This window comes from Schistocerca piceifrons, chromosome 3, assembly GCF_021461385.2.
Source record: "Schistocerca piceifrons isolate TAMUIC-IGC-003096 chromosome 3, iqSchPice1.1, whole genome shotgun sequence".
Taxonomy (NCBI): Eukaryota; Metazoa; Arthropoda; class Insecta; order Orthoptera; family Acrididae; genus Schistocerca; species Schistocerca piceifrons.
The window spans coordinates 572,946,821-572,968,989 of record NC_060140.1 but is presented as its reverse complement, the minus strand read 5'-3'; the positions used below and the strand labels follow the sequence as shown (position 1 = coordinate 572,968,989).

Below are 22,169 nucleotides of genomic sequence, written 5' to 3'. Positions count from 1 at the left end.
CTTTCTCGCCTCCTACCGCTCCTACCCACAAGACGGACCATCACTGGCACAACTTCTGTAAGGCTGCTGCCATTGGATGCTGCTACACTTGCTCCAACCAAGGCAGCATCCAGTGCTACTAGCGGTCCGCAAGTATCACTTTGCATCATGTGATCTTGTTCTTTTCAAGGTTTATGGCAACCATGGACAATGGGAAAGAGGTGTGATCTAGGAACGCATAGCCTCTTCTATGTACTTGATTGTGGGTCCCGGTGATTTGCAGCACCGACAACCAGAACCAAATTCACGTCATGGTCTCACAGGAACGCGAGGCCTTCGCAGCCACCCACTGGTGCCACCAGGGCACCCCAGAAGGAGCGGATGGATGATGCACCCTCCCCCTTGCCGTCCCCACTCGCCGACCCGCTGGACCTGGACCCACCATCGCCATCGCCCCATGAAGCACCCTCAGGCCTCGATGTGTGGCCTGGCAGCAGTTTTCTGGAGATTGTTCCTGTTGTCTCGCGAGCCAGACGGCGGGGCATGGTTGTGAGTATGCTGTCCTTCACAGCTGTGGCTCCCAGCTTATCTATCTACATCTACATCTACAGCTCATCTATCTACATCTACATCTACAGCTCATCTATCTACATCTACATCTACAGCTCATCTATCTACATCTACATCTACATGATTACTATTCACAGTTAAGTGCCTGGCAGAGTGTTCTATAAACCACACTCAAGCTGTGTCTACTGTTCCACTCTTGAACCTCGCGCAGGAAAAACGAGCGCTTAACTTCATTAATTAAAACTTCCAGGCTGAATTGCCATGGTCCATATATAAAATTGCTTCTCCTTCCTGACGTTTTGTTGCCTACTGCACGAACATCTTCTGAGGTGAGTCAGCAATTGGCTACTAGGTGCTGGAGGTCCCACTTATATAGAGTGCTTAGATGGTGCCACCACTCATCATGTGCTTCCGACTTTAAAACTATCTCTGGCTAGTGCCATCTCTCTCGATTATAGGTAATCAATAGTCACTTTATTGGTACAGAGTTGACCGCCATATCTTGTCTAGTTTTAATCCTCCTCCTTTTTTATTAAAATTATTTTCTTGCTTGTAGATCTCTATAGCTTCTCTATACATGCGGGTATAATAATGTGAGGTCCTAGCTATCATGTTTGTCTCACTAAATTTTATTTCGTGATCACCGTCTTTGAAAACATGTTCCGCTACAGCTGATTTGTCAATTTGTCCCAATCTACAGTTCCTTTTGTGTTCCATTAGGTGGGTAGTAACACTCCTTTTAGTTGTTCCAATATAAACCATGCCACAGTTACATGGAATTTTATACACATCTGGGGTAGCTAAGGGGTGTCGTGCGTCTTTCACCAATCTTAAACTTTCACTAATTTTCTTGGTAGGTCGAAAGATTGTCTCTACTTGAAACTTGGCCAAATCTTTCCCAATACGGTCCGTGATGTTATGAATAAATGTAAGAAAAACTTTTCCAGCCGAAGGTGGTTGTTGCTGTTGTGTATTTTTGGACACTTTTCTTCTAGGGTGGAGCGCTCGATCTATTTCGTTGTCAGTGTACCCATTTCTCTTGAAAGACGTTCGCAAATGGCTTAATCCATCTTGCAAATAAACTGGATCACAGATGCTATTAGCCCTGTCCACTAAAGTTTTTATGACTCCTCTCTTCTGCCTAGGATGATGATTCGAATCCTTATGTAGGTAACGATCGGTGTGTGTGTGTGTGTGTGTGTGTGTGTGTGTGTGTGTTTCCTATATACCTTGTGCCCTGAAGTCCCATCTGCCCGTTTAATACCCAATACATCCCAAAAATTTTGTTGTCCATTACTCTCTTTCTCCGAGGTGAATTGTATCTTTGGATTGAAACTGTTTATGTGCACCAAAAAATCACTCTGCTCCTCTTCAGCACGATTCCATATCACAAAGGTGTCATCCATGTATTAATACCATTTAAAAGGGCTTTTTTTGGCCGACTGCAGCAGTTGTTGTTCGAAAAATTCCATAAATAGATCAGCAATAGCAGGGCACAGAGGGCTACCCATGGCCACCCCATCAATTTGTTCATAAAACTCGTTGTTATATTGAAAATAAGTTGAGGATAGACAATGTCGACACAAAGCTATTATATCAGTAGGAAACACATCAGCTATGTACGAAAGAGCTTCGTCAACAAGGACCATGGTGAACAGGGATACTACATCGAAACTGACAAGGATGTCACTTGGACTAACTGTGATTTCCCTCAGTTTTTCGATAAAATGCATGGAATTTTTAATATGAGTGTCAGTTTTACCTATATATAGTTGCAACAAAGAAGCAAGATATCTAGCCAGCTCCTGAGTAGGAGCCCCAATGGCACCTACTATCGGTCTCAATGGGACATTGGGCTTGTGTATCTTAGGTAACCCATATAGTCTAGGAGGGTAAGCTTCCGTTTTTGCAAAGGTATTTTTTATCTTCTGTAGGAATGGAAGATCTCTTGGATCCTACCACCTATAAAAAACTGAAAAAGAACCCTACAACGGAAATGGTAAGTACTACCCAGCGATTAATAAAAAGCTCTGACACATGTACACATTATAAATTAAAGTTCCACACCTCATTTTTCTGTTTGTACGTGAAGACTAATCTCAGGAACTACTGCAGAGGCTTTGACGTAGTTTTCACTAACAGAGAGACTGATTCACAAGGAAAGGTTTGTGTACATGTAATTTATTACCAGTACCACCATGAAAGTCAAGCTGTCCAGCCATAAATATTTAGTATTACCAACATACAGCTGGGAACATGTCACTAGTTAAGATTAATCTATTACAAGCAATGACCTTTCACATAGAAACTAATTCTGGAACTGCTATTTAACTTTGCTCCAATTATTGTCACCCCAACAACAGGGTATACAATGAAGTTTGAGGCTACATGTTCATATTCTGGCATAGCTGATGTACATAGCTGATAACACTGATATGTTTTGAAATTTTCTGGCAGAGTAAAACTAAGTGTCAGACTGGAACACAAACCCAGAACCTTGCCCTGTATTGTCAGCAAAAGACAAGATTCCAGGTTTGAGACCGACTATGGCAAGTTCCAAAACAAGGTGCACTCCACTACAGAATGAAAGGTCCCTTCTAAGTATGTTTTACAATTTGCCTTCAGTTTTAGCTGTACCAATATGTTTCCACAATCTCTAAAGAAACAATGACTACTGCAGAACAGGTGTAAAAGAATAGGGTTATAGATAGAGAGATGTTAAATTAAACATATTTCACTGTTAGAAGGACAATATGTAAAGCTTTCCAGTGGCATCACAGTTAGTGCCCACACACACACACACACACACACACACACACACACACACACACACACACACACACACACACACAGGAAGATCCAGTAGTATTGCCCCAGTTTAATTATCATACAAGGACAACGATGAGTGACATAGTTAACTAACGCTCGTAGTACTGAGAAACAGCTAAAATCATTAAAACTGAAGATGGCATTAGAGAGTGACTGCATCTTTGAATTTTCTGATGAATAAGTTCCTCTTTTAACTCTAATATGTGGAAGACCCTTTAAAGAAAATACCTCAGCCCCTAGTGTGTGCCCAGTAGCTGAAAGAATGTATACATTACACCCATCTATGAGAGTGTTGCAAAAGTTACCCACAAAACTTTACATTGATCTTTTGTAGAATGCATCTATTGTACAATCTTAGACAATATTTTGAGCTCTAATGTAATTAGATATCTCTAACAGGACGATCTCCGACCAACCAGATATTTCAAATCAATCAGTGATACAAAACTTAATTTGCACTTATTTCACCTACTATCCTGACAGTGATGGATCCTCGTAATCAGGTAGAGGCAGCATCTGAAAAACTTTTTTGACTGGATTGATGTTTCCTTGGATAGTGTGTCACTGACAAATATAGAAGTAACCAGTTGGGTGCCCTTGGGATATGTTTTGGGACTGTTACCGTTTGCGCGACCCCATCCCCCTCCCCTCTCCACTCCTCTCCTACACACACATTAAAAAATACCTAAGACATATTTTATCTGCCTACAACACACTTCATTAGCCACAGATATGCTATCATTCTACTTGTATTTATGTTGCCCCTGAATTTTTCTACCAGCTACTCAGTTTTCCCTCTCAAGTAAGTAAAACATACTTCTCCTTGTCGATAAATTACAGCAAAAATAAGAATTTTTTCAACAAGTACATGTTACTTTTCAACGTAACATAATTTTATAGATAGTCTGACAAATTTTATAGTAAAAAGTGGGTACCTGTTAGCCGAGTTCATGCCATCTTTCATCATTCCAGTGAATTTCCTTTCTCCAGTCCTTGTGTAGTCCCCCTGAAATGCCAAGAATTAGCTTAATAAATAACATATGTAAGCATAGACTGCAATAGCCAAAAAGTGTGTACACAAAAAAAAATCAAGGATTTCAGTCTAATTTTTATTTATTTATTTATTTACTTAGAAAAAAGCTAAAGAGCAAATGGCCAAATGATTGTCAGGACGCAGGAACTTACAGGACAGAAAGGTCAGAAACCACATCTGATATTTTTGATATCCCCCCCCCACACACACACACACACACACATCCACACACACACACACACAGAGGTCAGAAAGGGTCAACTCGCAATTTCAATGTTTCAAGGTTAAATCCCTTGCCTGTGCTCTAGGATTGTTTTGTTAGTTATCAGTTCATTTAGTTCTAGTAAAGCTTTGCAAACGTCAAAATTGCCAAGTCGCATTATGACTCCAACCCATTTAAATATGTGAAGTCCCCTTTATTGCCTTGTACGTCACAGTACAAGTCAGGAAGCAATAGCACACTATTTTCTGATGGACTACATTTCACAATGCACTGTGCCATTCAAACTAACACTGAGGAAATATCTTTTTTTCCCTTCTTAGATGGGTCAGCTAAAGAGCAAGTGCTAATTACAGTTCCTTATTTTCTTTTTTTCCAGTACCCTTTCATCTGTTCACTATGTTTCTTCCTTGTGTCTCCTGAACATTCCAGACCAGCTTATTTTCACTCTTCTGTCAGCTGTTTCTTCAGTGTTTATATTCCTAAATCATTTTTAACTCCATGGATCCAATTTGTTGATGTCTTAGTCTACAACTATTTTGAAGAGCTTTTTGGTTACTCTACTATCCTGCACTTGACATAAATGTTCAAAAAACACCAGTCATCTTTTTCTCATTACTTCCAATATGTTCCATAAACTTCATCATTCGTTTGTAATTTCCAACCTATCATATTGTTCATGACCCTAATATTTTCTTAATGGTTCATCTTTCTAGCATTTATAATTTATTTAAATTATGTGTTAAAGTTGGACATTCACATACATAAAGACATTCTCACTTCACTGCTGTAATGAAATGCATTTTCACTTTTAGACAACCATTTCTTTAGTTGTAAATGTCTTTAGGATTTAGAATATATATAAATTCTGATGAAACAGCAGACAGTAGAGTGAAAATAAACTGTTCTGGAGTGGTCAGAAGCCATGAAGAAAAACATAGTTAACAGCTGTAGATGCAGATGTAGTTCGGCCATGTGCCCTTCCCATTTTAAGTAGCCTTTCTTATATAGAAGCTTTTTCTAAACAATTCTTTGTATTGTCTCCCAAGATATTCAATTTTTTTTTACCTTCTGTAGCTGGCCGACATCTGTTTTCAGAAATTTTGGCATTCCTTTAATGTTTGATAATTTTTCTCCTGTCTACATTCTTAAGCCAGCCCTAGGGCTGGTTATTTCTTCTAAAACAATTTTTATTACAGCAGAAGTCACTTTCAGAAAGTATAGCGGAGTCATCTGCACATGTGAGATAGTTTATTCAAATATTTTGCTTCCTCTTCCCAATCTTCTTGGTGAAATACTATATTCATTCAGTTTTGCATTTAAAATTCTCACTCTTTTTTTTTTTTTAGAAGAACAAGATTAAAAAGAACTGGAAATAGACCATCACCATGCCATACAGCAGTGTTTGTTTCAAAGGGCTGAGATATTTCTCCCAAATATTTCACTTTAGATACTGTGTAAGTGCTTCACAAATTACAAAGTTAGACTTTACGCCAAATTCTCCAATTTTTTTTAAGTATAGCTTCTCTGCTAATAGACAATCAACAATTTTTTACAATATTTCTTGAATTCAGTAAGCTGTGGCAAGTGATTGACTTCAAATTAAATATTTGTTCAGAACACGATCAGCCCTCCATAAAACCCCTGTGCTACTCACCTAAATGACTATCCAGTGTAGTTTCTACACTGTTTAGTAGAGTCTCGGAAAATATATTTAACTAGTAGCAAAGAAATTCTGTAGCTGTTAGTGTCTTATTTGTTGAATTTCTTACATAGTGGATGTATCAAGGCTGTGTTCCGCACTCCTAAGATTTTTTTTGTTTTCAAAATTTCTTCAAAGATTAACTTTACCTCATTTCTTTATTTTTGGTAGAGACCATTTTAAAATGTCTACTTTAATAAAGTCTTCTCCACTAGGACAGATTATTATTTCTGCTGCTACAAATATGAGTATTAGTGCACCCTAACAACAACGATAGTGGTAAATGATATACAATATAAATTTCTATTAAGTCACAGGTCAAGTTCTACTTCCTCCATACTCTAGTCAAAGCACTAAGCAACTGAATAAATAAATGATATAAATAAAATAGATAGAAACATTCCACATGGGAAAAAATATATTAAAAACAAAGATTCCATGACTTACCAAACGGGAAAGCGCTGGTAGATAGGCACAATAAAAAAAACACACAAACACACACACAAAATTTCAAGCTTTCGCAACCAATGGTTGCTTCGTCAGGAAAGAGGGAAGGAGAGGGAAAGATGAAAGGATGTGGGTTTTAAGGGCGAGGGTAAGCAGTCATTCCAATCCCGGGAGTGGAAAGACTTACCTTAGGGGGAAAAAAAGGACAGGTATGCATTTGCGCACACACACACACACACACACACACACACACACACACACACACAGACACAAACACAAGCGGAATGCAGCCTTGATACATCCACATAAATAAATGGCAGCATCAATTCCCATCCTCTTACTAAGCACTTCCTGAATGTGTTCCAACTGACGTTAGCAGCTTTAAAAAAAAAAATAATAATAATAATAATAATAATAATAATATGGCTTTTGGAACAGACAAGTGTAAGAAAAATAGCATAGTCAAGGGAAAACACACTAAACAAGAAGATTACATATTGGATAACCACAGCGACTGCATAGAAGCGATGGAAAAAACAGATGCCTATAAATATCTAGGATACAGACAAAAAATACGAATAGATAATACAAATATTAAAGAAGAACTAAAAGAAAAATATAGACAAAGACTAACAAAAATACTGAAAACAGAATTGACAGCAAGAAACAAGACAAAAGCTATAAATACTTATGCTATACAAATATTGACCTACTCATTTGGAGTAGTGAAATGGAGTAACACAGACCTAGAAGCACTCAATACACTTACATGATCACAATGCCACAAATATTGAATACATCACATACATTCAGCAACTGAAAGATTCGCATTAAGCAGAAAGGAAGGAGGAAGGGGATTTATCGACATAAAAAACCTACATTATGGACAGGTAGACAATTTAAGAAAATTCTTTCTAGAACGAGCAGAAACTAGCAAAATACACAAAGCAATCACTCATATAAATACATAGGCTACACCACTGCAATTTCATAACCACTTCTACAACCCTTTAGATCACATAACATCAACAGATACGAAGAAAGTAAATTGGAAAAAGAAAACACTACATGGCAAGCACCCGTATCATCTAACACAGCGACACATCGATCAAGACCCATCCAACACATGGCTAAGAAAAGGCAATATATACAGTGAGACGGAAGGATTCATGATTGCAATACAGGATCAAACAACAAACACCAGATATTACAGCAAGCATATTATTAAAGATCCCAATACCACAACAGATAAATGCAGACTTTGCAAACAACAAATAGAAACAGTAGATCACATCACAAGCGGATGTACAATACTAGCAAATACAGAATACCCCAGAAGACATGACAATGTAGCAAAAATAATACATCAACAGCTTGTCTTACAACATAAACTTATAAAACAACACATTCCCACATACAAGTATGCACCACAAAATGTACTGGAGAATGATGAATACAAATTATACTGGAACAGAACCATTATAACAGATAAAACAACACCACATAACAAACCTGACATCATACTCACCAATAAAAAGAAGAAATTAACACAACTAATCGAAATATTCATACCCAATACAACAAATATACAAAAGAAAACAGGAGAAAAAATTGAAAAATACATCCAACTGGCTGAGGAAGTCAAGGACATGTGGCATCAGGATAAAGTTGACATTATACCAATTATACTATCAACTACAGGAGTCATACCACACAATATCCACCAGTACATGAATGCAATACAGCTACATCCAAACTTATATATACAACTACAGAAATCCATAATTATTGATACATGTTCAATTACCCGAAAGTTCCTAAATGCAATATAACATATACCGTACAGTTAAAAGGAAGTCAAGCTTGATCAAGGTCCGCGTCACTTTCCATTTTTGACCAGACATAACGTCTGAGAAAAGAAAGAAATAATAATAATAATAATAATAATAATAATAAATACATAAATAAATAAATAAAGAATAATATAATGGAAGGAAACATTCCACGTGGGAAAAATTATATATAAAAACAAAGATGAGGTGACTTACCGAACAAAAGCGCTGGCAGGTCGATAGACACACAAACAAACACAAACACACACACAAAATTCAAGCTTTCGCAACAAACTGTTGCCTCATCAGGAAAGAGGGAAGGAGAGGGGAAGACGAAAGGAAGTGGGTTTTAAGGGAGAGGGTAAGGAGTCATTCCAATCCCGGGAGCGGAAAGACTTACCTTAGGGGGAAAAAAGGACAGGTATACACTCGCACACACACACATATCCATCCACACATACAGACACAAGCAGACATATTTAAAGACCAAATATGTCTTTAAATATGTCTGCTTGTGTCTGTATGTGTGTGCGAGTGTATACCTGTCCTTTTTTCCCCCTAAGGTAAGTCTTTCCGCTCCCGGGATTGGAATGACTCCTTACCCTCTCCCTTAAAACCCACTTCCTTTCGTCTTCCCCTCTCCTTCCCTCTTTCCTGATGAGGCAACAGTTTGTTGCGAAAGCTTGAATTTTGTGTGTGTGTTTGTGTTTGTTTGTGTGTCTATCGACCTGCCAGCGCTTTTGTTCGGTAAGTCACCTCATCTTTGTTTTTATATATAAATAAAGAATAAGAAAGAGAGTGCTCCTTTTCCCATGAGGTATAAGGATGCTTAATGTGGGCAAACTGGTATGACATGAAATACAAATTTATAATCCATTATAAAATGTGGTGCTACAGAAGAATGCTGAAGATTAGATGGGTAGATCACATAACTAATGAGGAGGTATTGAATAGAATAGGGGAGAAGTTTGTGGCACAACTTGACAAGAAGAAGGGATCGATTGGTAGGACATGTTCTGAGGTATCAAGAGATCACCGATTTAGCATTGGAGGGCAGCGTGGAGGGTAAAAATAGTAGAGCGAGACCAAGAGATAAATACACTAAGCAGATTCAGAAGGATGCAGGTTGCAGTAAGTACTGGGAGATGAAGAAGCTTGCACAGGATAGGGTAGCATGGAGAGCTGCATCAAACCAGTCTCAGGACTGAAGACCACAACAACAACAACAACCCATTATAAAGACAGATAAAGCTGAAGTAGTTGCATGTGAGTCAACGTTATCACTAATCTCACAGCACTGTTGACTGGGATGAAAAGCTCTGAAATGGGGTTGACTCATCTTCTAGAGACTAAACTTGAGACTGCCACGAACAGGCTGAGTAAACTATCAGAAAAGTACACACACGTAACCAAACTAGTGCTAATTCTAAAGACTGGAATAAGACTGAGATCCACATGACAATATAACGGGTGTTTCATGAAGATATGCAAATATTTTAATATATTATTCTCCAAGTAAAACTAAAGAAAAAAAGTTCATATAAAAATAGGTCCGCAAATGTTTAGTTGCAGAGCTACGGCTAAAAAGATTTTGCCTAAAATTTAGCAACGTTGCTAATATGAAGCAATCACAAAACTCAATGAGGTTAAAGTAAAGCATGATTTCCATTTATTTTGTTGTTATTGGTCTGGTGAATCTAATAAATCATGTCCCAGACGTATATCTGCAGTAGTTTTACAGGACTCCAGAGAAGCAAAGATTATTACACACATAAAATTGTTTACTCTCCATTAGAAATGTAGAAAGGTTTATGTCATTGTTGGCAACCATTAGTGAGTTGTTTCAATCATTTCCCTTCATTTTTCCAAAATTAAATTCTCTACAACTTCTGCTGAAAACTTTGTACAATTGTCTGGAATTTGAAAAGCAATTTGGGCCAAGAAGTTAATAACATAAAAATTTTATGAAATTATGTCTTTGCTTCTCTGGATGTTCTGGAAAACTACTGCAGATATATCTCTGGGACATGTTTTATTAGATTCACCAGACCAATAACAACAAAATAAATGGAAATTGTGCTTTACTTTAACCTCATATAATTTTGCAATGGCTTCGTATTAGCAAAGTTGCTAAATTTCAGGCAAAATCTTTCATTAGCCGTAATTCCATAACTGAACATTTGTGGACCTATGTTTATATGAACTTTTTTCTTTAGTTTTACTTGCAGAATAACATATTAAAATATTTGCATTTCTTTGTGAATCACTCTGTACACAGTGTTCACTACTGCAGGATATTACTGTTTGTAACAAACCATTTGTGCTTCTCTTCAATGTTCAAAATCAGTTCCTATATCAAAAGTCAATATTTCAAAAGTCTACCGAATGGGGAAGACATTGCTGCTCCAATTGTGGCTGATGGATAACAGCTGAAATTCATTGTAGTGCTTGAAAATTGTTGCAATAATATATATATATATATATATATATATATATATATATATATATATATATATATATATATATATATATATATATATATATATATATATATGCTGCAAAATAAAAATGCTATAAATGCGAAAATCACCCAAGTGGTATGTAATCCTCCCTGTATTATATTAGTGCCTTCTAGATACATCATCAGAATGCCATATTTTTGTTCATTCTCTAGTTTCCGTTACTAGCAGTGAGTGAAATGACTATCTGCTGCACTGTAATTTGCCATTTATATGCGTAAAAGACCACAGATGAAAACTGAGTTAAAACATGCGAGGTACATGGACGGAACAAGAACTACTTTTTCAGCAGGTATTATGACTATTATGACCTATTACACCTCAACAATTATAGTAATTTGTTCATTAATTCAATCAATTACACCTTCTACTACCAACACCACCACCACCACCACCACCACCACCACCACTTATTTTCTTCTTCTTCTTTCACTTCTCTTTCATTATTGTTGTGATATGATGATTACATCATCTGTGAAAGTCTTTTCCCTCATTCGTTTGTTTGTTTTGATTTCTCACCAAGTAATTCCCAACATGTATATTTCCATTTCTCATTGAACAGCCTCAGTTTTAGAATGAATTGCACCAAACAGTTTTTGCACTGCGTAGCCAAAAGTCAAAACCAGTAATATAGTATGACAGAAAGCTTCGAACTCCAGACACATCAGAAATTTGGTTTCGAGAATACAATTTCTTTTAACAAAAGCACAATGAACTGATTTGCTCTTTTGTTTATATCTTTTCATCACCATCCTGTTCTTGACATCATCTAACCTAAATACAAAATCTCAACTGAATCTATAGCTTCATTTTTTTATTTATCTGATTATTTTTTACATTATGTTGACGAGACTGAGCTGTTTGTATTGACTTTTGCTGATGGCTTTGTTTTCGATATATGTAATGTGAGCACACTAGACATATATGTATGTTCTGTGTACAACCGTTTCCTGTGACATCGCAAAAATCTGTCTCAGGTTTTCTTTTGTCATCGTGGTTACTGTGTCACTTTTGCTCCTTATAAAATACACAATTTGTTTTTAACTCTGATTTATTTCTCTCTGTGATTTTTAGCAACACATCAGGTTACGGGGCAATGTTACGCCAATCCAATCAGATGACCCCTATGTTCAAACTGGAGACAACTCAATTGTTAAAGCAGAAGGCAATGGATCCATTAAGCTAGATATTGACCACACCACTCTGCAAAAGAAATCTACAGGGGTCAGCGTCAGCAACGGTACATCAATTGACTACTTCAGAAGTTCAACGTGGATGATTCAAAACCAAACTCCATTCCTTTTGATGCTGGAATCATGCTGCATAGTGGACAATCTCCTGCAAACCAAATGAGGTAAAGGAAAAGGATTGCAAGCCCTATCAACAGGCAGTCAGCAGCATAACATCTGCAGTAACTGTCTCGCGGCCAGACATGTTCACTGTGAGCATTGCGAATAGGTTTCTACATAACCCATGTCTAGGTCACTGGCAAACTGTTAAAAGGATTATGAAGTATCTGCAGGGGACCAAGGATCTGGCCATAATGTACAAAGTCAACTCTACTAGACTGATAGTCTATTCTCATGGTGATTATGCTGATGAGTGTGACACTTCTTGGTCAATAAAAAGGCTACATGAGCTTCTTAGCACCTGGGCCTGTGACATGGTGCTCACATTAGCAGATATGTTTAACAAGGTCAACAACAAAGGCTCAAAACATAGCACCAAAGATGCTACTGAAGTTGTTTCGTTGCGTGGCTTTCTCAGTGAATTTGGTTTTCAGTTAGAAAAACAAATCGCACACTATGTCGACAATCAAAGTGCTATTTGCTTGATTAAAAACACAGATCACAAATGTGCCAAACACATAGACATTAAATACTATTATTTACATAAACATGTTGAAAACAATGAGATTGAAGTTTTTTATGTTCTGATAAACAGTTGGTAGATTTATTTATAAAAACTTTAACTAGGGTCCAGTTCATACAGAACAGAAAATCTCTGTCAATGATCTAAAAAACAAGCTCAATAAAACAAGAGTGGGTGTTTCGATAATAATGAGCTTCTTGTATTGAATGTTGCTGATGGCTTTGTTTTCTAGATTCGTAATCTGAGCAAGCCAGATATTTGTTTGTCCTGGGCACGACCATTTTCTGTGATGTTATAAAAATATATTTTTGGTTTCCTTTTGTCGTTATGGCTATGGTGTCACTTTTGCTTCCAATTAAACAATAAGCATTTTGTTATTTAACTCCCGATTCATTTCTCTGTGATTTTCAGCAAAACATTACATTGTTATGACCAACAGAGGAGAGTGAATGAACTTATTTTGCTGATGAGTTTGCATTTTTCTCCACCACAACCACCACCACCACCACCACCACCACCACCGCCACAACCACCGCCACCACCGCCGCCGCTGCCGCCGCTGCCGCCACCACCACCACCACCACCACCACCACCACCACCACCTTGTAGAAGTTTCTCTTCCATTATTCTGTTTTGATTCTATAGGTACAAGTTCTCAGTTTACCCAGAAACTGATAATTTTTTAAAAGTGTTCTATCCTGCACCTTATGTCTGATGCCAGTTTCCTGAAAATCTTTTTCAGTTTAAAGCTTTCACTGTGTAGATTACTCATTAATTACGTCTGGTAACCGATTTGCAGTCTTATTTTCAAACTTGTTCTACTAAGTTCTTACATGTGTTTGTTTATTTGCACTGAAAGCATTAACTGCTCTCCCTGGAGCAGTGGTCAGCAAACTCATTTATCCACAAAGCAACGTATCAAGAGTACAACAACCATTATATCCTTTGCGAGCCACATTTTTTAAACTATATAGGTACTGTAAAGAATATTATTTTTTTCCTCTCGTTCTTTTCTTTATAATAATTTTGTACCATAGATAAAATCGGCATACAAACAAATTAAGGAGAGATACACTCTTCAACTGATTAATCTTCACCTGTTTGTCTCTATAAGTGGTAGCGGGCAGTGTATGATGAATTCCACTGAGTTAACATTGTTAAACAGAATGAGTATTTCAACCGTACATTAAAGAAGTGTTATAGAAAGTCATTAGAAAAGCAAAATTTATTCATACATTCTTATTCTGTTCATCATTTTGCCTATGTCGAGAATCCTGCATCAAGAGGATTGACACAAACAAGAAGAATTTGCGTGAGCAGAGGAGGGGCGATCCAGAACCAGTATTGTCATACCAATCTCTATGCGCAATAGCAGTAACAGGAAAAGGATGTACATAAATTTGCAAATGTTAATCTAATAATGTATTGAATATTGAAGGTCTGTTGATATTAATGCCAGCTAAAGTTCACTCAGCATACGAGTACTTCCCAATTTCTTTAAAATTCCTTTTTTAATTATTTAAGCAACAATTTCAATCAGTTTCCATTATATATTATATTTTATACATGGCCTCCTATTCTCTCTTGCCACTAATCGGTAGGTACACTCTTACTAACTTAGAGCACTCCTAAGCTTGCCTTTGCTAATAACCTCCTAAATCTGACTGAGGTATGTTCACCTAAGCCAATTCTCTCAACTTCCCCATCCACATTTGCCTTAGATATTTGTTTCATCTATCGCACTTCATTCATCCTCTCCATGTGTCCAAACCACCTCAAAACATCACGGTTGAAAATGATTCTTCACAAACACATTCTAACTGAATAAGGAAAGAACAGTAAATGCATTTTTTAAACTATGATAATGAGCCAGGAATACTATCCAACGTGCCACAAATCAATCTATCTCCCTTCTCCAGGCCTTTCAAAGGTCACTTGTGCTGTGAACTAAGTTAACATTTGGTTGTCTCCAATAATTTTATATCAACACAACAATGTTCAAATTTTGAGCTCCACAATTCTTTGTTTAAAATCAGTAACCACATTTCAAAGCCAGTGCTTGTCAATATTAAAAACAGAAAAATTTAGTTCTGTTACAGTAGCAATTAAGTAACATCACTTTGCCGTTTCTGAATTCCTGAAACCTCTCGAAAAAAGCTTCCCTCCTATTTAAAAGTGTTGTTTTGAAAAAGAAAATTTCAGCATCAGAATTATTTTCTTGGTGATATTTCAACCGGATTGGAAAGTGAATCAAAGTTTCTCTTTAAGAATCTTGACCAAAAAAGATAATTTGTTTTTTCCTTTCTCCTGTAGTTTATGGTTAAGATAAAATGCTTCAGTTTCTGTTAACGATATGATACATTTCATAATGTTTCTTCTTGATAAATAATGCACATCATTATGCAACAGAAGAACCGCACAGTCAATCTCCATTTCAGCTAAAAATTCTTTGAACTGGCAATGATTAAAAGCTTTAGCTACAACAGAGACAATAATCTTAATCACTAATTCCATAACACCACCAATTTCTCCCAGAAATGTGTGTGTACAGAATTCTTCTTAATAAATGATGCAATGGAAAATATACAGGGTGATTCAAAAAGAATACCACAACTTTAGGAATTTAAAACTCTGCAACGACAAAAGGCAGAGCTAAGCACTATCTGTCGGCGAATTAAGGGAACTATAAAGTTTCATTTAGTTGTACATTTGTTCGCTTGAGGCGCTGTTGACTAGGCGTCAGCGTCAGTTGATGCTAAGATGGCGACCGCTCAACAGAAAGCTTTTTGTGTTATTGAGTACGGCAGAAGTGAATCGACAACAGTTGTTCAGCGTGCATTTCGAACGAAGTATGGTGTTAAACCTCCTGATAGGTGGCACTTATCTGTCCGTAACTACCTGAACGTCAACTACCCGAGGCGATGGATCGGCCGCCAGGCAGCCCGTGACAGAGCACTTCATCACTGGCCTCCAAGAAGCCCTGATCTTACCCCCTGCGATTTTTTCTTATGGGGGTATGTTAAGGATATGGTGTTTCGGCCACCTCTCCCAGCCACCATTGATGATTTAAAACGAGAAATAACAGCAGCTATCCAAACTGTTACGCCTGATATGCTACAGAGAGTGTGGAACGAGTTGGAGTATCAGGTTGATATTGCTCGTGTGTCTGGAGGGGGCCATATTGAACATCTCCGAACTTGTTTTTGAGTGAAAAAAAAACCTTTTTAAATACTCTTTGTAATGATGTATAACAGAAGGTTATATTATGTTTCTTTCATTAAATACACATTTTTAAAGTTGTGGTATTCTTTCAATATAGCACCAAACCTATTTCTTACAGCACAACAAAAAATCTGTCCAAAATTGTAAATTTTCACTTTTTTATTCAAATGTTGATTAGTTTTGGGCTGGGACCCCATTTTCAAATCATCCTAGTCACATAGTCAAAAATTATATTTCAAAAATGTAAAAACCATGTCAAAATGTGCAAATGAACAGTTACAGTGCATACAGATATTCTTACACTAGTCATACTTTTCAGTCCATCATGGAGCCACTGGGACTCACTTCACCTGTTTTGGTGAAACCTGTCTTGTCTTGTGTCAAGAGATGGTAAACACACAAGGGTAGTGCTATTGATCATTAGCAGTTGAAATGTACAGCAAATGATGGTACCCCTTAGGGAAATGGCAACAAGGCACAAGAAAGGACACCAGGTGCACTCAGTGTGTGCCTGGAGGCCTCATTCAACATGTTGAAGAGGCTATACTAGCAGCCACTGACGGAACTGTGCACAATGAAACAAATTATGTCTATCGTCTGGTCTCTGAGCTCATACCTGGATCATTCCAGTGACTGTCGGAGAAGGTTCAGAAGACCAGTCTTGTGCATGGAGTATCAACGAAGCTCACAATTTGCTGCATTGTACCCAGAACTGATCATGGCCTCTTGGTTCTGAGTCAAGTGGAAGTAATTAACTAGAGACTTCAAAGGTTCTGTGACAAGGCAGAGTGTGAATTTCTGGACTTGTACCGTACTGTTGAGAGGCTCCACCTAAATAGGCCAGGTGTGCACTACACGTAAGAGGCTGCTATTCATGTAGCTGACTGTGTGGGGTGCACACAAGGATTTTTTAGATTAGGCGACTCTCCATCCAATCCAGAAAACAACAGCTGCAGCAAATCCAGAAATATCAGTGTAAGATCAAAATAAATGTATCCCACAGGTGACAGCATTAAAATTATAGTTTTCTGCCACTGAAGCAGTCGCAAAAAAAAGTGCCGGAGTTCAAAGTGCACCTCAAAAGCAGTGAAGCTCTCATAACACTAGGTACAGAACGCTGGCTGAAACCTAAAATTGATAGCAGTGTGATTTTTGAGGAGAATTTAAGTGTATATCCAAAGGACAGGCTAATGGGAAATGAAGGTAACGTATTTGTTGCAGTAGACGAGAAATTCAAGCCCACAAAGACAGAAATTGAAGCTGCATGTGACACTGTTTGGGCAAGATTCTCAGTTTATGGGGTGGGCATAAAATGGTAAGTGGATCCTTCTATTACCCACCACACTCACTTCCTGATATAACAGAAAACTTTCAGGAAAATCTCATTTTACTTTTACGTATGTTCTCCAATCATACTGTGATCATCGGCAGAGACTTAAGTTATCTAACAATCAATTGGGAAAATTACATTTTGTTAGTACAAGGCATGATAAGTCGTGAAACATTACTAACTGTCTCCTCTGAAATTTATCTAGAAAAGATAGTGGAATCCTACTCATGATGGAAATATATTTGATCTAATGGCAACAAACAGATCAAACCTCTTTGGGGCTGTTCACATCAAAACTGGTATCAGTGACCATAACACAGGTGTGGCAGCAACGATTACCAAAGTACAGAACACAACTAACCTAGATAAAAAAAATCTGTAGTGTCATATCTCAACGAGTAACCTGAAACTTTCAACACAAGGCAGGAACAGATAGATCAACTATAGCTCAAGTTTAAAAGAATAGCAGACCACACACTGGACAGATACAGAGTGAAAATTATTGAACTATATGAAAAAACGTAAATTAGTTACACACTATGGCATGCACACCCTTTATTCACAATGTAAACATCACTAAAGATATTCGGATTTAGGTTTAGGATGTTTGATATGCCTGCCGTCATTGGCAACGATGTGGTGCAGACGAGTAGCGAAAGTCTGCATGACCTGCTGAAGTGTCGGAACATCGATGTTGTCAATGACCCCCTGAATGGCTGTTTTCAGCTCAACAATGGTTTTGAAGTTATTGTTGTACATGTTATCTTTAATATAGCCCCACAAAAAGGAGTCACGTGTTCAGATAAGACGGCCAATGAGGCCCATGCCAGTGGCCTCTGGATACCTTAGAGCCAGAATGCGGTCCCCAAACTGTTAACACTCTCCTGCTTTGATGTGGTTGAGCTCCATCTTGCATGAACCAATCTTTTTGAAATCATGGTCACTTTAGATAATGGGGATGAAATCATCTTCCAAAACCTTCATAGACTGCTCAGTAGTCACCGTGCCATCAAAGTATATTGCACTGATTATTCCATGACTGTACGCTGCACACGACACATTTACCCATTGATGGTGATGAGACTTCTCAATTGCAAAATACAACGCATCTATTTTGCTTACTGACAATCACATCCGAATGAAAGTGCACTTTGTCACTAAACCAAACAGTGCATGCGCTTACTAATTCCCATCACGCCTCACAGTCAACCATGCAGTTTGAACTCCCTAACAGAAACCGTTCAGAAGGTATGACGATGTTATGTCACCCTATATGTAACCAATAGGACAGTACATAATGGGAGGGACCTCCCCATGGTATACAGTCACTATAAAAAAACTTCTAAAGAAAGAGAGACTACTTTATAAGTGTAAAACAAAGCATAGGACTATAGAGAGAGAGGTGCTGAATGTAATGTAGCACAGCAAATGCAGAAATGCTTAACTCTGTTTTCAAATGATTCTTTACAAACGAAAACCCAGGAGTATTGTCCCAACTTAATTGACATACCACTGAAAAGATGAATGAACTAATTATTAGTATCAGCAGTGTCTAGAAACAGCTCAAATCATTACAACTGAACAAAGCTCCAGGGCCCGCAGGAATCCCTATCAGGTTCTATGCCGACTTTGAAGCTGAGTTAGCTCCTCTTCTAACCATAAACTATCATAGATCCCTCAAACAAAAGAACTGTGCCCAGTAATTGGAACGAAGCACAGACAACACCGGTCTACAAGAAGGGTATTAGAAGTGATTCACAAAATAACTGCCTGATATAATTGATGACAATTTTTTGGGGTATCTTACAACATATTCAGAAACCAAACATAATGAGATATCTTTAACAGAATGACCTCCTCTATGACAACCAGAATGGATTCCATAACATCAATCAAGTGAAACCCAACTCTCACTTTTCTCCCATGACATACTGAAAGCTTAGGATCGAGGCAGTCTGGTAGATGAAGTATTTCTTGATTTCTGAAAAACATCTGATACAGTACCATACCTACACTTATTGTCAAAAGTTCGACCGTATGGCATATCAAGTGAAATTTATGACTGGGCTGAGAACTTTGCAACATGTGTTGTCAGATAGGGAGTCATCATCAATTGTAGAAGTACCTTTGCATATGCATCAGCGAAGTGTGTTGGGATTCTTGCTGTTCATGTTTTATATTGATGACCTTGTGGACAATATTAATAGCCACCTGAGACTTCCTGCAGATTATGCAGTTATCTGCAGAAAAGTACTGTCTGGAAGGAACTTCATAAATATTTAGTCAGATCTTGATAAGATTTCAAAGTGTTGCAAAGACTGGCAACCTGCTTTAAATGTTCAGTAGTGTTAAATTGTACATTTCACAAAATGAAAAAATGTAGTATCCTATGACTACAGTATCAATGAATCACTGTTGGAATTGACCAACTCATGTAACTACCTGGGTCCAACACTTTGAATGAATATGAAAGGTAATGATCACATTGGCCCAGTTGTGGGTAAAGCAGATGGCAGACTTTGATTTCTTGAAGCACACTGGGAAACTGTAATCAGTCTACAAAGATATTGCATACAAATCACCCACACAACCCATTCTAAAACACTGATCATGTGGTGAGACCCGTGCCAACTAACAGGGGTATCGAAAAAACCAGCTTTAAATGGCGACTCTAGGAGTATACTACAATCCCCCAATCATGAAGACAAGATTAGAATAATTACAGCATCACTTTTCCCATCTCCATACGTGAATGGGATGGGAAGAAACTGTAATAACTGCTACAATGGAATAAACCCCCTGCCATGCACTTCATGGTGATTTGCAAAGTATAGCTGTAGATGTAGATGTTGAAATTGAGACAATTTTATCGAGTAGAATATGATGTTTTTCAATGCACTCAATTCCAGTATTTACTATATGCCTTTTGCAATAATCCTGAAAGTTTTTCTTTAGGGCCTGTATATGGAATAAAAAGCATAAAAAGTTAAACCTTTGCTGTATCATTTATGTTGCAAGACTCGTCAAATGGTATTGATACACCTGAAGTCAATTTAAGATCTTCGACTTGCTGGCTGGTTATATTTTTAGACACTTTCACTCTACTATCTTTTACTATTTTAGCAGGCGACAGCAACTCTTGACTTTTTTTTTTTAGAATATCTAATCTGTTCTTAAAATTCTGAACTATTTCTTCAAATGCATTCATAAAACGACATTTTATGTATTCACTGTCTGTATACAGTTTCCTCTCTTAGCAATCTCTTGACTAACCACAAAATTTGGGGTATTAACATTGTTGAAAGATTGCTTCCAGTAATTAAATGCAGAACTTAACTTTTCTCTACTCTTTTGAAGACCCTCAACTGCTTTCTTCCTTGCAGCACCAAAATAATATTTAATACTAAATTACATGAATTTAGGTGTAAAGCATTTCTCCACATCTGATTACTTGTTATGAGCCAATGTTCCCTGACAAATATGACAAGTCACAAGGCCATTTGAGATTTGAATAAATGTGTAAGTCTTGGTCAATTAAACTTTAAATTCATTGTTTTTATCTTTTGTTTTCCTCTGCTGCTTCTCTGTCGCCACGTCAAATCAAGCACCTAAAAAATAATAAAATCTATTCGGGTGACCAGCTGACTGGTGGCGTTGCCTTGACGCAACATTTCAATGACCCATCATCTTAAATATTGTCTGACGATGATTGGTATGAAACTCATTAAAATAATGTGACAAGACAACACCACCAATCGGTTGATCACCAGAGAAGATTATATCATTGAAATACACAAAGCTAGCATGTAATCACATACATCTAAATCAGGGCTTAACAACTGGCTGGTTTTGAGCGCGAGTACTCGCGTCTGCTCAGGCACGTGCTCGCGAGCAGGTGCAAGGTCTTGGAGTAGGGAGAGAGGGAGGGGAGGGAGGGGAAATGCGCACGCACGTTTGAATAGGGCCGCAGCGTGCCTATTGAATTCGCGCCGACTGTGTAACGTTTAAAGTACTACGATCAGCTCTAACAGTAACTTCGCTGGTTAAGAATCATGTCAAGTCGCCATTGTGTAACCCCAACCATGCTTTCGCAGTTCAACCCCCATTGGGAGGAATTGTATCTGTTTACAGAAAAAGATGGTGTTGCAAAATGTTTAGTATGTCACAAAACGCTGAATTCTTTTAGGAAATTTAATTTGCAGCGACATTATATGTCGTACCACGCGAAAGACTACGGAAGTGGAAAATGTGATGGACCAGATCGTGCACAGGAAGTTATTAAACTTAAAAGGAAGCTATCCGAAGATGATCTGGATGACGTAGAAAAATCTACTGAAACAGCTCTCCGAGTGAGCTACAAAATTGCTTTGTTTTTAGCAAAATCCCTGCGCCCCTTCACTGATGGCGATTTAATAAAAGACGTTTGGTAGTTGCAGCAGAACATTTGTGTCCATCTCAAGTTGAACAGTTTCGGATTGTGCCATTATCTGACATGACCATTATGCGTCGCATACAGGACATGGCAGACGACGTCCAGAGCCAGCTTGCAAATATCTATAAAGATTTTATGGCTTATTCTCTAGCTCCGGACGAAAGTGTTGATATCACTGGAAC

The 22,169-nt window shown here is 37.7% G+C and overlaps 1 protein-coding gene across 1 annotated transcript in view; it reads right to left on the bottom strand.

Moving 5' to 3' along the window:
- LOC124787735 (phosphatidylinositide phosphatase SAC2) overlaps positions 1-22,169 on the bottom strand; it is a 391,111-nt gene that overhangs the window by 200,302 nt on the left and 168,640 nt on the right. Inside the window, exon 9 of the mRNA XM_047254587.1 lies at positions 4,314-4,384. Coding sequence (XP_047110543.1) covers positions 4,314-4,384 — 71 coding nt within the window. The remainder of the gene's footprint in view (positions 1-4,313; positions 4,385-22,169) is intronic.